This window comes from Mastigoproctus giganteus, chromosome 5 (assembly GCF_048544385.1).
Source record: "Mastigoproctus giganteus isolate SK-2022 chromosome 5, ASM4854438v1, whole genome shotgun sequence".
In the NCBI taxonomy this organism is placed as follows: Eukaryota; Metazoa; Arthropoda; class Arachnida; order Uropygi; family Thelyphonidae; genus Mastigoproctus; species Mastigoproctus giganteus.
In genome coordinates this window covers 77098360-77112868 of record NC_143579.1, presented here as the reverse complement: position 1 = coordinate 77112868, position 14509 = coordinate 77098360, and the positions used below count along the sequence as shown (strand labels likewise).

The following is a 14509-nucleotide window of genomic DNA, read 5'->3' as shown; positions in this document are numbered from 1 at the left end:
TGTTGGTGCATGATATTCATTGAAATGTACTCCTTGAAATCTGCTCAAGCACTTAGTAGACCTCTTTAAAATCAGGAAAATTTTAAAATCCAGCATCTCTCAATCCCAAGGGCATCGGGTTTTAAAGAGTTTATTGTACTCGGTTATTTTAAAGGAAGTGTAAAAGAAATTCATTAACCCATTAACGCTAATTTTGAGGACTTTGTCACACTCAGGGGCAATTCCCTTTGGATTGGAGAAGAGCATACATATCATCAATACATAAAGATGATTTAAAGGGTGAAGGGTAACACTGGTAGGCAAAAAAACACATTTTCACTCCCTGTTAAAATTCAGGGTGATCCTTGTTGTTGTTATTGTTATTTGGTTTTCAGGAGCATTAGCAACTAAGGCCATATTGCTCCCGGAATATGCAGTGGCCATTCCTTGACCTTTCTGCATCCGCCGTATTTGGTGGTGACGGGCTCGAACCCCGGTCTAATCAAGAAGCATGTGCTACGCACTGTGCTCCTTCCCACCTGGCTACGGAGGTGCCTGGTGATCCTTGTAGATTTGATATTGCTGAATTCAAATATGGCAACCATACTGTAACATCCACCACTTTTAAGGGAGAAAGCATTAAAGTCACACATTAAGTTTCTAGTAAGAAAGATTTCACATATGTTAAAGAAAATGTTACATACAGTATTAAATATTGAACAATGGATCTATTAACCTTATTCTATTTACAAAAATGTTTATCTGATAACAGAACACTTATTTTGTCATTTTTTGCCTTTTATAATCATCCATTGGTATCTCCCATACGAGATTCCAACAGTAGTCTGGCAATTTGGACTCCATTTTCCTTGGTATCTTTTTTCCATTTGAGAAATATTTTGGTGAAACCTTTCACTGTGTTCATCGGAGACTGCTTCCAAGTTTTCAGAAAAAACATCTAAAGGGGAAGGTAGGAAATGTAGCTTTAATAACATGTTGCTTACAACTTTCTGTAAGGTAAAATTAGCTCATTTCACTGTAATTTTGCAATTTTTCTTTGTCTAAAAAGTTCTGAAATGTTTTTGAATGCCTTCTAGGCTCATTTCTGTAGCATTTAATTTTTTAGTGGATTCCTCATTTCTGAGGACCCACAAAAATAGCCTTTTTTATCTTGGCCTCACTGATTCGAGGAAACTTTTGCCTCAAACAGGAAAATCCTTTTTTATCCATTGCTTTCAAAAATAGTTTTATCAGACCTAGCTTAATGTGCAATGGAGGTAAACAGATTTTTGACTTATCCACCAAAGGAGGAGTTCTACATTTTTCTGGCCTGGTGTAGTTTCTGAATGGTCTGGCCATTTTTTTAACCTATAGTGGCAATCCTTTGCTGTCTGTCCCACTTATATAAAAAGCAGTATTTAGTGTATCGACCTTGCAACCCAGTGAGCAAAGCTACCACTTTTAAGTCAGCACAGATATTCCATTTGTATTCTTGATAGCAAATGTTTTGCAAAATAACCTGTAGGTTCTCGCATGTTACCTTCATGTGAACTGCATGGGCCAATGGTACAGATGGATACTTATTTCCATTATGGAGTAAAACTGCTTTCAAACTGACCTTGGATGAATAAATGAAAGCCTGCACTGCTTGGAGAAGTGTTCCAAATGTAACTCTTTTATTAATTCCTGGATATTGTTACAATGAACTAAAGCACCATCCATGGAATTATAGGTCATTATGTTAGATTGCCTCTTCCTATAAAAAGACACCTTGACACCCTTTTCAAGAAGATTCCACTGCTGAAGCCAAATCTCTGACCAAATCATTCAATTCCGCCTGAGTGATTAGATGCAGCTTTGAAGTATCAAGAATCAAGAGTTGAAAAGTCTGGATCTGTACTCGTTCTGGATTCTGCATCTTCTGGAGACTCCTTTTCCAAACCTGAATCAGAGTCAAGTCCATAAGTTTCTGGTGGCTTTGGCACTAGTATTTCTGGGAAATCCAAGCATAAAGTAGCATATCCAACGTATCTTCTGCTCCTCCGAGGCCAGTTCCTCACAATGATACAATGCCAGTGAGTTACAGGAAATCTTTGGAGTCCATACTTTATCTTGATCTCTGGCCTGTGAACTCTGTTTTATCCAAAATAGAGTTCATAGGCTTTTCTTACAAGTTTGACAGTGGTTTCCACTGCAATATTAATACCACTTCTCCGCAAATGTAGCAAAAGCCATCAGGCTTATTTCAGCAAGTTCCATGTACGGTTGAGGTATGCACACATAAGAACACAATTAAGAAATTTTTGATTTTCTATTTCTAATTTAAATGCAGTTCATGATTTACACTAATGCACACAACACTTGTTTACAAACACTAATTCACTAAAACATTTATTCACTTTGTTCATCACTCACTCTCTGAAACACACAGACTTTTTGAAACATGAAAATGATTGCTCGGTGCAGAACCCATTCATATATATACTGGTAGTTTCTAGAAGACTCATCACAATGTTCCTACAGAACTTTCTGGAACATTCTCGAATGTTGTAGAAAGCTCCAGAATGTTCTAAAATTCTCACGAATGTTCCAGGAAAAAAAAAAAAAAAAAAAAAGACGGAAAAGATGATTAAACCAACTACAGGTCTTCGTTTTCGGTTATTAACCTATGATATTGGATGATGAGATTGTTTTAAGTGCATATCTCAGTTTGTGAACATATTTCCTATGAGAATCTGTCATAATTATTCCAGGGAAATTGATGCCGACCAATGTAATTACTACTTTCACTAAAGCCAGACCAATAGTCTCATTTCAGTGGTAGTGAAAATCATGGAGCTAATGATTAAGAATGCAACCAGGAATCAGCTAGATAGGAAAGGTTCTCTCAAGGGAATTTAGATTGGTTCTGAAAGGGGAAATCTTGTTTAACTAACCTGATAAACTATTACAACAGTGTCACTCATGAAGTGAATGCAGTAAATAACTTTGATATTGTTTAGCTAGATGTTAACAATTTTAATGCTGCCTCCCCAATGGCAGACTGCAAATAAGCTGGAATATATTGGCATCGCAGGTTAAGATCCTCAGATAGTTTACAGATGGAGTAAACCTCACACAACAGGAAATAAAGGGTTGTAAATAACAGTTACTCTTCAAAATGGGATGGGGTTAGAAGTACAGTCCTTCAGGAATCATTGCATGTACACTTCTCTTGTTTCTAATTTTCTTAAATGATAAGGTTGACATAGATGGACAGTGCAATGCTGAGTTACTTTGGTGTGACATAAACACTGGAAAAGAAAAATTGAGAGTAGGAGTGTGATATATGTCTAATAACTCTGATGAGTACAACAATAACTGTACAGAGAAATAGAGTGGGTCAGTAAATCAGATTGTCTTATAATGGGGGATTTTAACTTCACAGATATAGACTGGAACTTCTGGATTGGTCGTTCGCACACTAGAAAGACATTTGTGGATTTATTGGATGATTATTTTCTACAGCAGCATGTTCAAGAGGCAGCCAGAAGGAGTAGTACCCTTGATCTGATTATCGGCAGCGATTATTCTTGCATTAAGAATTCACAGATAAAGGAAACACTAGGTGGCAGTGATCACAGTGTACTGATGTGGGATTTACTTAAAGGCATAACTACCATCAGTGGTAAAGGGAAGGGTTTTTGCTTTCGTAAAGGTGACTCCAATGGTCTCAGACAGTTTTTAAATGCTATATAGTGGGACCAACTGATGCTGTTACCTACAGCAAATTCTAAATGGGAAGCATTCAAGGATTTAACCTTGGAAGCTACTAGGCTTTTCATACCACCTAAGAAATACTGTTCGAGGTTGAGGCCTAAATGTATGTCAGATGACGAACTAATGAGACTCGTGGCAAAGAAGAAAAATGCATGGGATGCATATAAATTATCAGGCGATGCTGAAGCCTATGGTAGATATAAGTTAGTCTGTAATCAAGTCATAAAGGAGGTTAGGCAAGCGAAGGCAGATTTTGAGAAATCTTTGGCAAAGAATGCAAAGAAAAACAGCAGACTTCTTTACTTATATAAACTCTAGAAGGAAGGGGATGGGGATGAATCAAGCCGGTCCATTTGATATCAATGGTTCAACTGTTGATGATCCTGCTCGGATAGCTGAGCCATTGAACAAGTATTTTGCATCTACATTCACACGAGGAATTCTGTAGGGAAGTGGAGGACAGAAGCTTATTAAACCCTAACAGGAAGCTTAACGATTTTTAATAACTAAGAGCAAAGTGGAGGAAAAATTGTTGAAGTTAAATATAAGAAACAGATAAGGAAGTGGAGGGCAGATCCCGTCCATCCCAGGTGGATGGGATCTGTCCAGTTGTATTGAAGGAGATGGCAAGGGAAGTACGCAAACCCGTGGACATAATTATGAGGATGTCCATAGAGTCACGGGAGGTCCAAGGACTGGAAATGTGCAAATGTATCCCGAATTCACAAAAGGGAATCAAAGGGTGACATGAGTAATCACAGACCTGTTATTTTAACTTCTGTTCTGGGGAAAATAATGGTTATTTTTGGTTTTTAGGAGCCTTAGCAACTAAGGCCATATTGCTCCGGGGATATGCGGTGGTCATTCCCTGACCTTTCCGCATCCTCCGTATTTGGTTGTGACAGGCTCGAACCCCGGTCTAATCAAGAAGAGTGTGCTACGCACTGCTGCTCCTTCCCACCTGGCTACAGAGGCACCGGAAAATAATGGAGTCACTGGTTAAAGAAGATTGCAGGATCATCTAGACAAGACTGCAGTAATAATTCAGACAGCATGAGTTTGTTAAAGTAGGTCTTGTCTGACCAATTTGATTGGATATTATGATGTGGTTACAAGGGAAATGGATGCAAAAAATAATTTTGATATCATATATAATCATCCCCTGATTTGAGCATTGGTTACATTCCGAGAAAACACCGCACAGTCCAAATCCACACAATGCGAAATGTAGTTTATATGACATAATGAAGGTTCTGTACCTGTACAAAAAAAAAAAAGTGCAAAAAAAATTAAATTTAAAAAAAATTGTCTTCATTCAGTAAGGAAAAAAAAAATAAATTAGAAACATCCATAAAATTAACCTTGCTAATACCTCTAAATTTTTAATCTAAATTCATTGCTTCTTCGTCACTGTTTTCCTGTGATAAATTTGTAATAGTATCCGGCACTTTTTGAAAAAAAATTAGTTAAAATTGTTTGCTTAGAAGCATGCTGTTTTTCTCTATAAATTTCTTCATAAGGAACTAAAGCCAACGATAAAGTTCTGTGAAAATTTAAACTCCTCTCCAAATTAGGATCCATATCTAAAGCTTCTTGGCTAAGCTGATTTGCAAGTCTTAAAAACTTAGCTAGTCTCTTCACGGTCAAATTTTTCTGTGCATCTTCTTCGGTTTTATCATTTTTGACATCTTCTTTGAAGAACTGGTTCCAGTTCTTCAAATCACTCTCTGCTAATCATTTTGCCACTTCCTACAATCTGAACTACCTCCGGAATTTTGACCATGGCTTCTTTAGTGCAGCATTGTGGCCACAGCTTTTCCACACTACATTCATTGTTCAGTCCTTAACTTCACCCCATGCGAATTCCATATTTTTTACAGCATCAAGAATGTTATAATCCCACCAATAATCTCGAATTGAAAGGCTGCCTATTCCACCAGTAGCTTCTACCAATTGTAAAAAAGATCTTCTTAGGTAATAAAGTTTAAAGGAAGCTATAACACCTTGGTCCATCGACTGAACTAACGAACTTGTATTCGCTGGAAAAAAGGTAACTTTCACATTTGGATGCAGATCAGATGTGTGCAGAATGACTGGGTGCATTTTCAAGAATGAGCGAGATTTTGAATGATATGTTCTTCTTCAGGCAATATCCTTTTCTTTCGGTGCAAAAGCAATTTAAAAACCAATCCTTGAAGATTTTTAGCTGTCATCAAGGCATTTTTGCTCGATTTCCAATGAACTGGTAAGGTGCTTTTTGATAATCCTTTAAAAGTAAGAGGATTTTCTGACGTATAAATTAGAAGCGGATTACACTTAAAGTCACTCTCTGCATTGCCACATAACAAGAGTGTTAAACTATCTTTTCAGCTTTGAAACCTGGGGCAGTTTTCTCTTCTTTTGAAATGAATGTTCGGCTTGGCATATGCTTCCAAAATAAGCTGGTCTCATCAGAATTAAACACTTGACTTGCTAGATAGCCCTCAGCCACAATGACATCCTTTAAAGTTTATGGATACAAAGAAGCAGCTTTCATATCTGCACTGGCTGCTATGTCCATTAATTTTAGATTGTGAAGACTGATGTTTTTTAAAATTTTCAAACAAACTGGCCTGAAAGATGTCTGCATTGGATGGACCAGCTTCTTCTTCTTGTAAGCGATTAAAAATTTGCAGAGCATTTGGTGTGAATAATATCTGAGCTAAGAGGCATTTTCTTTTGATTAAGATCTTCTATCCAGAAAGAATGAATTTTTCAGTTTTCACTATTAACGGATTTCTCATATTTGTAGTGCTTTTTGCAGTCAATGATGGGGAACAGATAACTGAACTTTTAATTTTCTCAGCATTTTCCCTAATTCATCAAATGCTAGATGCTAGATGCATTTATGCTGTACTTCCTGACCAATGTCACAACCTTTTCCGCATTTTCTAACTCCTTAATGATTTTTAATTTTTTCTCTAAATTTAAAATTTTTTTGTTGTAGCTTTCTTCATTTTAGGCACTAATTAAACACACACTTTATATAGACAAGAAATATTAAATCAGCAAAAGCAATGCTCACTGATTAAAATACTTTACACTGTGCTAACAGGAAAAAAGATTCTGTCTGAACAGCTAATGTAGGATAAGTGATGAAGGGGGTTCTCCTGAATGAGGAAGTTGTTTCAAAAATAACCGGACAAACACAACACCATTTACTGCTATTTTTGGTTATAAGAATCAGTTTTGAAAGCCTTTGTGATATTTTTCTAAAGCACATTTCTGGAGGTCACGACCATAAAACAATAAAAACAATTGGTTTATTGGCCTTTTCTGTTCGTGCAATCTAATTAGGCCTAAACAGATTTCAAATGAACTAATGAGACTTGTGGCAGAGAAGAAAAATGCATGGGATGCATATAAATTAACGGGTGACATGGAAGTCTACAATAGATATAAGCTGGTCTGTAACCAAATCTCAAAGGAGGTTAGGCAGGCAAAGTCAGATTACGAGAAATCTTTGGCAAAGGATGCAAAAAAACAACAGCAAAGAGTTCTTTACATATGTAAACTCTAGACGGAAGGGGATGAATCAGATTGGCCCACTTGATATCGATGGTTCAATTGATTGTATGTTGATAATCCTGCTCAGGTAGCTAACAAACTAAATGAGTATTTTGCATCTATATTCACACATGACAAGTTATTCAGGGAGGGGAATGCCAGAGGTGAATTAAACTCTGTCAGTGAGCTAGATGATTTTGTAATAACTGAGAGAAAACTGGAGGAGAAATTGTTCAAGATAAACATACGAAAAGCACCTGGTGTGGATGGGTTTGGTTTGGTTTGGTTTTTAATGGCGCATTGGCAGCTAAGGCCATAATGCGCCAAGTCAAGTGTGGATGGGATCTATACAGTTATATTAAAGGGGGCAGCAAAGGAAGTAAGCAAACCCTTAGCCATAATTATGAGAGCTTCTTTGGACTCAGGGGAGGTACCCATAGACTGGAGATGTGAAAATTCTCAAAGGAGGATCAAAGGGCAACACAAGTAATTACAGACTTGTTAGTTTAACTTCTGTTCCAAGGAAATTAATGGGGGCACTGGTTAAAGAAGCACTGCAGGATCATCTAGACAAGACTTCAGTTATGGCTAGGACACAGCATGGGTTTGCAGAGGACAAGTCTTATCTGGCCAATTTGATTGGATACTAAGATGTGGTCACAAAAGAACTGGATGCAAAGAATAATTTTGATATCATATATTTGGATCTTAGAAAGGCTTTTGATACTGTTGCACATGGAAGACTGCTGCACAAATTGGAGCAGTGTGGTATTGGATGCAAATTGCTGCTACAGATAAAGGGATGGTTGAGTGGGAGAAGACAGAGTGTGGTAATCAATGGACACTGCTCTTTGTGGACTAATATTATTGGAATCCCTCAGGGTTCAGTGTTGGGTCCATTGTTGTTTACCATATTTATTAATGATATTGATGATGGTATATCAGGCTTAATGTCCAAGTTTTCAGATGATACGAAGATCGGCAGGGTTATTAATGACACTAATGATGGTACACTGCTGCAACAGGATCTAGAAAATTTGAGCAGATGGGCTGAGAGGAGGCAACTGAAGTTTAACATTGACAAATGTAAAGTACTGCATATGGGAAGCAATAACCCCAGAGTAATGTATCAACTGTGTGGTAACACACTGGCAGTGGTAAAGAATGAAAAGGACCTGGGGGTAATTATGCAGGCAGATATGAAGTTTTCTGAGTAATGCAGATGGTCTACAAGAGTAGCTCATAGTGTCTTGTCAATGATATACAGGAATTTTTCTAGCAGGGATAAGGAGGTGATTATCCCCTTGTATGAGGTAATGGTCAGGCCACACCTTGGAGTACTGTATACAGATCTCGAGGCCGCATTTTAAGAAGGATGTAGAGCTGCTGGAACAAGTACAGAGGAGGACAACAGGATTAGTGAATGGAACAAAGGGTTGCTCTTACGAAGAAAAGCTTAAGTTTTGCAAATTACAGTGTCTGGAGACTATGCACCTGCAAGGAGATCTAATTTAAGTGTATAAAGCCTTGAATGGTTTGAGCATGATCAATGTGGATGGGATTCTTCCTCTTGCTCAGAATAATCGCCTGAGAGGACATAAATTCAAATTGAGGATAGGTTGTAGGATAGATGTGCGGAAGTTTGCCTTTAGCCAGCTGGTGGTTGATTGATGGAACAAACTTCCATCTGCCACAGAAGTTGAGAGCTTAAATAGATTCAGGGCAGAACTATTTATTTATTGTTCGGTTTTTAGGAGCATTAGCAACTAAGGCCATATTGCTCCGGGGATATGCGGTGATCATTCCCTGACCTTTCCGCATCCTCCATATTTGGTGGTCACGGGTTCGAACCCCTGTCTAATCAAGAAGCATCTGCTATGCACTGCTGCTCCTGGCCACCTGGCTACGGAGGCGCCAGGGCAGAACTAGACAGAAATTTGGAGCAAGTCGATGGATGAAATGAGAAGGGGTTTTTTTTTTTTTTTTTTTGGCTGATGCTACATAAGCTTGCTTTCTTGCATCATGTGCCTTTACTAATGGTAATTATTAAACAGGTAGTAAACTTGATGTTATTGCATTTGCAATAATACCAACAGCTGGAATTCTGTGGGATTTTACATTATTATGGTGAAATGTATTTCTCCTTCAATGAAATTTTCAATCATGTAAAAAACAAATAAATTTTCAAAATCTATCTGCTCTTCATTCCTATTTTTGAAACTTTGTAAACAAAAATTGCGCAGGTGTAAAATTTGCCGCGTAATCTAAAATTTTGGTAGTAAATACCTGACTGTGCAATAGCAAAATCACGCAAATCGAGGGATGACTGTAATTTGGATTTCAGAAAGCTTTTGATTCTGTTGCACATGGAAGACTACTATACAAATTGGAGCAGTATGGCATTAAGGGCAAGTTACTACAATTGATAAAAGGATGGTTGAGTGGAAAAAGACAGTGATTATCAATGAACACTGCCCTTCATGGACTAATGTTATCAGTGGAGTCCTCCAAGGTTCAGTGTTGGGTCCATTGTTGTATTGTACATTTATCAATGATATTGATGGAAGTATATCATGCTTAATGTCCAAGTTTGCAGATGAAACAAAGGTTTGAAGGGTTGTTAATGACAAGTAATGACAGTATGCTACTGCAACAGGATCTAGAAAAGTTGGGCAGATGGGCCGAGAAGTGGCAACTGAAGTTTAACATTTGCTAAGTACTGCATATGGGTAGAAGTAACCCCCAGAGAAACGTACCAACCATGTGTATTACACACAGGGTGGTAGAAAATTAGTAAGCAGTGCAGATGGGCTGCCAGAGCAGGTCATGGGATCTTGTTAACGATATACAGGAATTTTGCTAGCAGAAATAAGGAGAAATAAGGTGATTATCTCCTTGTATAAGGCAATGGTCAAGCCACACCTTGAGTACTGCATACAAGTCTGGAGACCTCATTTTAGGAAGGATGTAGAGTTGCTGGAGCGGGTGCAGATAAGGGCAACAAGACTGGTAAGGGGAACAAACAGGTGATCTTATGAAGAAAGGCTTAAGCTTTGCAACTTGCAGCATCTGGAGACTAGGTACCTACGGATGATCTGACTGCAGTGTATAAGGACGTGAATGGATAGAGCAGACTCAAATGCTGATGGGATTCTTCCTCTTGCTCAGATTACAAACCTGAGGGGGCATAAATCAAATTGAGGAAAGACAGCTGTTGAATAGATGTGCAGAAATTTGCCATTAGTCAGCAGGTAGTTGATTGCTGGAACAAACTTCTTTCTGTTGTTGTTGTGGAAGTTGATAGCTTAAATAAGCTCAAGAAAGAAGTGGATAAACTTTTGGAGTGAATAGATGGATGAAATGAGAAGGTGGGTTTTTTTTTTTTTTTTGGCTGATGCTGTATAACCTTGTTTTCTTTCCTTCCATCACATGCCGTTGCTAATGCTAATCCAAATTTGATTTTGAACAGGCTAAGAGTAGAAAATCAGTTTCTTATTCACACAGTAGTCGAACATTCTGGTCTCTTGCAAAAGATATTGGCCACAGTTTCTATCCATATATAGTCCCACCTCTCTTAAAGCTTGATGGTTCAATTGCATCGTCAGCTAAAGACAAAGCCAACTTACTAGTACCTTTCTTTTTTCTAACTCTTGCATTATCAACAGCCTTGGTAAACCACCTCCTACCATACCCAATATACTCTGCTCAGTGCCTCCCATGGTTCTTCCAACAGAAAAATAATAGCAGATTTCTGAAAAACTTAATGTCAAGAAAGCTCCAGGTTCTGAGAGCATTTCTCCATTTGTTTTCAAAACCAGTGCTACTCTTATCCTTGTACTTTCTTATTACACTAGTGTTTTTCCTTCTGCTCGAAAACTTGCTCATATCCAACAAATTCCTAAAAACAGTAATGGATCCCTACCTTCTAATCTCTTACGTCTACTCTTTCCAAATGAATAAAAAAATCCATAAGTCAACTCTTAAATTATCTCAAAACTTACATCTGATTAATGATTGAAAATATGGATTCTGTCAGTGTTTGTCCAATGGTGATATACTGGCTAATGTTACTTATTTTTGGAAAAATTCGATGGAAAGATCTGGTGAAATGAAACTCAAAGCAGCTGCTCTTGATATTTCTAAGTCTTTTGATTGTGTCTGGAATAAAGGTCTAAACAAGCTCCCATCTTACAAACTGAAGACTGTTTTTTGCATTTGGGTATCCAGTTTTCTGTCTAACTACTCACTGCAGGTAATAGTAAATGGTGCTCTGTCCTAACTTCTACACTAATGCTAGTGTTTCCTAAAAGTTCAGTTATTTCTCCCACTCTTTTCCTCTTGTATATTAGGGGCCTTCTTCCACTGACTGGAAGTACTATTCATAATTTTGCTGATGATAGTACACTGAATTTCACCTTCAGTTTGAGAAACCTTGATCTGCACAAACAGCTTCAGCTTCTTGAATATCGCCATGAATTCTTCAAGTCCAATCTCCAGGTTATTCTCAAATGGAGCAAAGAATACATAGTTAACTTCAATCCTGCCTCATTTCTCGCAAAAAAGAGTTTACTATTCCTGTGCTTATCTTCAATGACACTCAGTTTTCTAGACAAGGTCACATATCTTTATAAGGGATTACAGTAAACCCCCGCTATTCGCGGTATCTGTATTCGCGGTTTCGCGTATTCGCGATTGCCGATTTAATATAAAATGAAACCTAAAAAATGTGAATTTTAAAGCGCCGTGAATATTTTCCGCCATAAAAAAAATATGGGTGTGGCTAAAATTATCTTTCCCGGTCAAAACAGCGCTCAGTGGGTGGGGGAGAGAGGGGTGACAAAATCGCAAGCGTGAATGTTTCTCGCTAATCCTTGTTCAATATGTGTTATGCGATTGTTATGGAAGGTTTCGTCGTTTGCTTTTAATTTATATGCTTATAAATTTATAAATTGATATGTTTACAAAAGTGATAAATCTACCGTTTTGCAGTGTAAAACAGACTTTTTCGAGTGTGTTAACGGAAGAAAGTGACTTTATTTGGACAAGTTCTTTCTAACCCGTACAAAAATATGACTACGAATAACAAGAGAAATGTGAAAATATCAAAGAAGGTGATGATAGCGAATAAAATTGAGTTATTAGATAAAATTTCTAATGGTGAAAGTGTCTCCTCAGTGGCAAAACATTATAAAATCAATGAGTCAACGGTACGATCAATCAAGAAATCGGAAGAAAAAATCCGCCGTAGTGTCCGTGAAAACGCACTAATTGCTTCAAAAATTTGCTCTGTAACTCGTGATGTTAAATTAGAAAAAATGGAAAAGGCTTTAAATCTGTGGATAGAAGACCGAACTCAAAATAAAATTCCGTTAAATTCACTCATCATTCGTGAAAACACAAAACTCCTTATCAACGCTTTAGCGAAACTGGTGATATCACTGGCGGGATAGGTTTTTTAGCTAGCAAAGACGCTGGTTTGAAAGATTTGTTTGAAATTTCTAATAAATATTACATTTAATATTAAATTGTTTCTTATTTTCATTTCGATGCCATATGCTTGCATTTCACTATGTACATAGTCATATTATGAAGGTACATATAATACATACATAGACAAAATTTTAGACTAGTTTTTCTTATATATTTCATACTTTGGAACGGAACCCCTTTATTACTATGGGAGCCATAACTCAGTATTCGCGGCATTTCTCAGGAACGTAATCCCCGCGAATAGCAGGGGTTTACTGTATTACCCTGACATAATATCTTTTCTTTTGGCATAAGACCATCACAAACATTTCTTCCTCTACATAAAAAAAAAAAAAAAAAAAAAAAAAAAAAAAAAATTGGGTTTTCTTTTTGCCCTTGGCATTACTTTTCTTCTAAACAATTACCCACTCTTTATAAATCTCAAATCTGCCCTAACATGGAATATTATTTCCACATCCACATGGAATATATTATTTCCACATTGGGGCTGTACCCCAATACATCTCTCAAGCTTCTTGAAGCCATTCAAAAGAAGGAAGTAAGGTTAATTAATTACCCATCTTTTATAAAGTCTCTCCACTCTTTATCTCATGGATGTTCAATTTCTGCTGCATGTCTTTTCTATAGATACTTCTGTGGTCACTGTTCTTCTGAATTGACATCTGTAATTCCATTCACTGTCTAACTCCAAACTCACAGAATTAACTTTTCTTCTTCCTTGTTTATCCCTTTTACTTCTGTTTTCTGGAACAACCTTCCTTTGCATGTATTTCCCGGAACTTAAAATCTACAGAAATTCAAGTCTAATGTCAACAAGAATCTTCTTCTTAGCCTTCAATCCATACACATTACTAAGCACTATAGACTTTAATTCCTTAAACATTTGGGGATTTTCATAACAAGAAAAAAAAAAAAAAAAGAAAGAAAAAAGGGGAGGGAGGGAAACAGAAAAGAAAAAAGGAAAGTAACTGAAGTAAAATCAATAAAAGATAGCTATTTATTTATTTATTAGTACATATGAAACTGCTTCTGTTATATTTACTTTTAAATATCACAATCAGAGATTTTCAAGTTTCCCTTATGGATTCTGTAAAATATACTTTTCAGGCAGGAGCTATTACAACCAGTTATATATATATATATATATATCACTGTTGACAGCCATGCATGACTGCAATTTGAATAAGAATCTCAATATCTTCAACAGTATAAAAATTCTTTCATTATGATGAAAATAATAAAGATGAAGAAATATGATTAAAAACATTTTTTTAAAATATCCAAATTCAACTTAGAAGGGCTGCATTTTGCATAATTCTATAGATGCCTTAATTTAATAAACATTGTAGCATTTATTTGTACCTATTTAAATCCCAATTACCACTTGATTCTAAATCTGTAGGCACACGATGACCACCAGTCCTTACACCAGGAACTGTTCGTGGAGATTTATCTGGAGTTGGGGCTCGCAGAAGTTCCTTAAGTTGTTCCATACTGTAGCTTTCATCCAGATCTAACCCCCTTCAAATAAAATAAGACCACAATAAAGTCTAAAATGAAAACTAAATTTTAGTGATAATTTTTATTCTAGTAGACATGAAAGTCATAATATACCTACTGTATAAGTATTTGAATATAATACACATAAGAACAGATGGTTTGTGGTAATCAAACATTGATATAGTAATACCATATTTAAATATTTTGTTATCACAATTATTAATAAAGTAATATG

General features: G+C 36.7%; 1 protein-coding gene across 1 annotated transcript in view; it reads right to left on the bottom strand.

The window, feature by feature from the left end:
- Positions 1-14509, bottom strand: part of LOC150085507 (uncharacterized) — a 166610-nt gene that overhangs the window by 29670 nt on the left and 122431 nt on the right. Inside the window, exon 8 of the mRNA XM_090374585.1 lies at positions 14137-14295. Within this exon, the coding sequence (XP_090230711.1) occupies positions 14137-14295 (159 nt within the window). The remainder of the gene's footprint in view (positions 1-14136; positions 14296-14509) is intronic.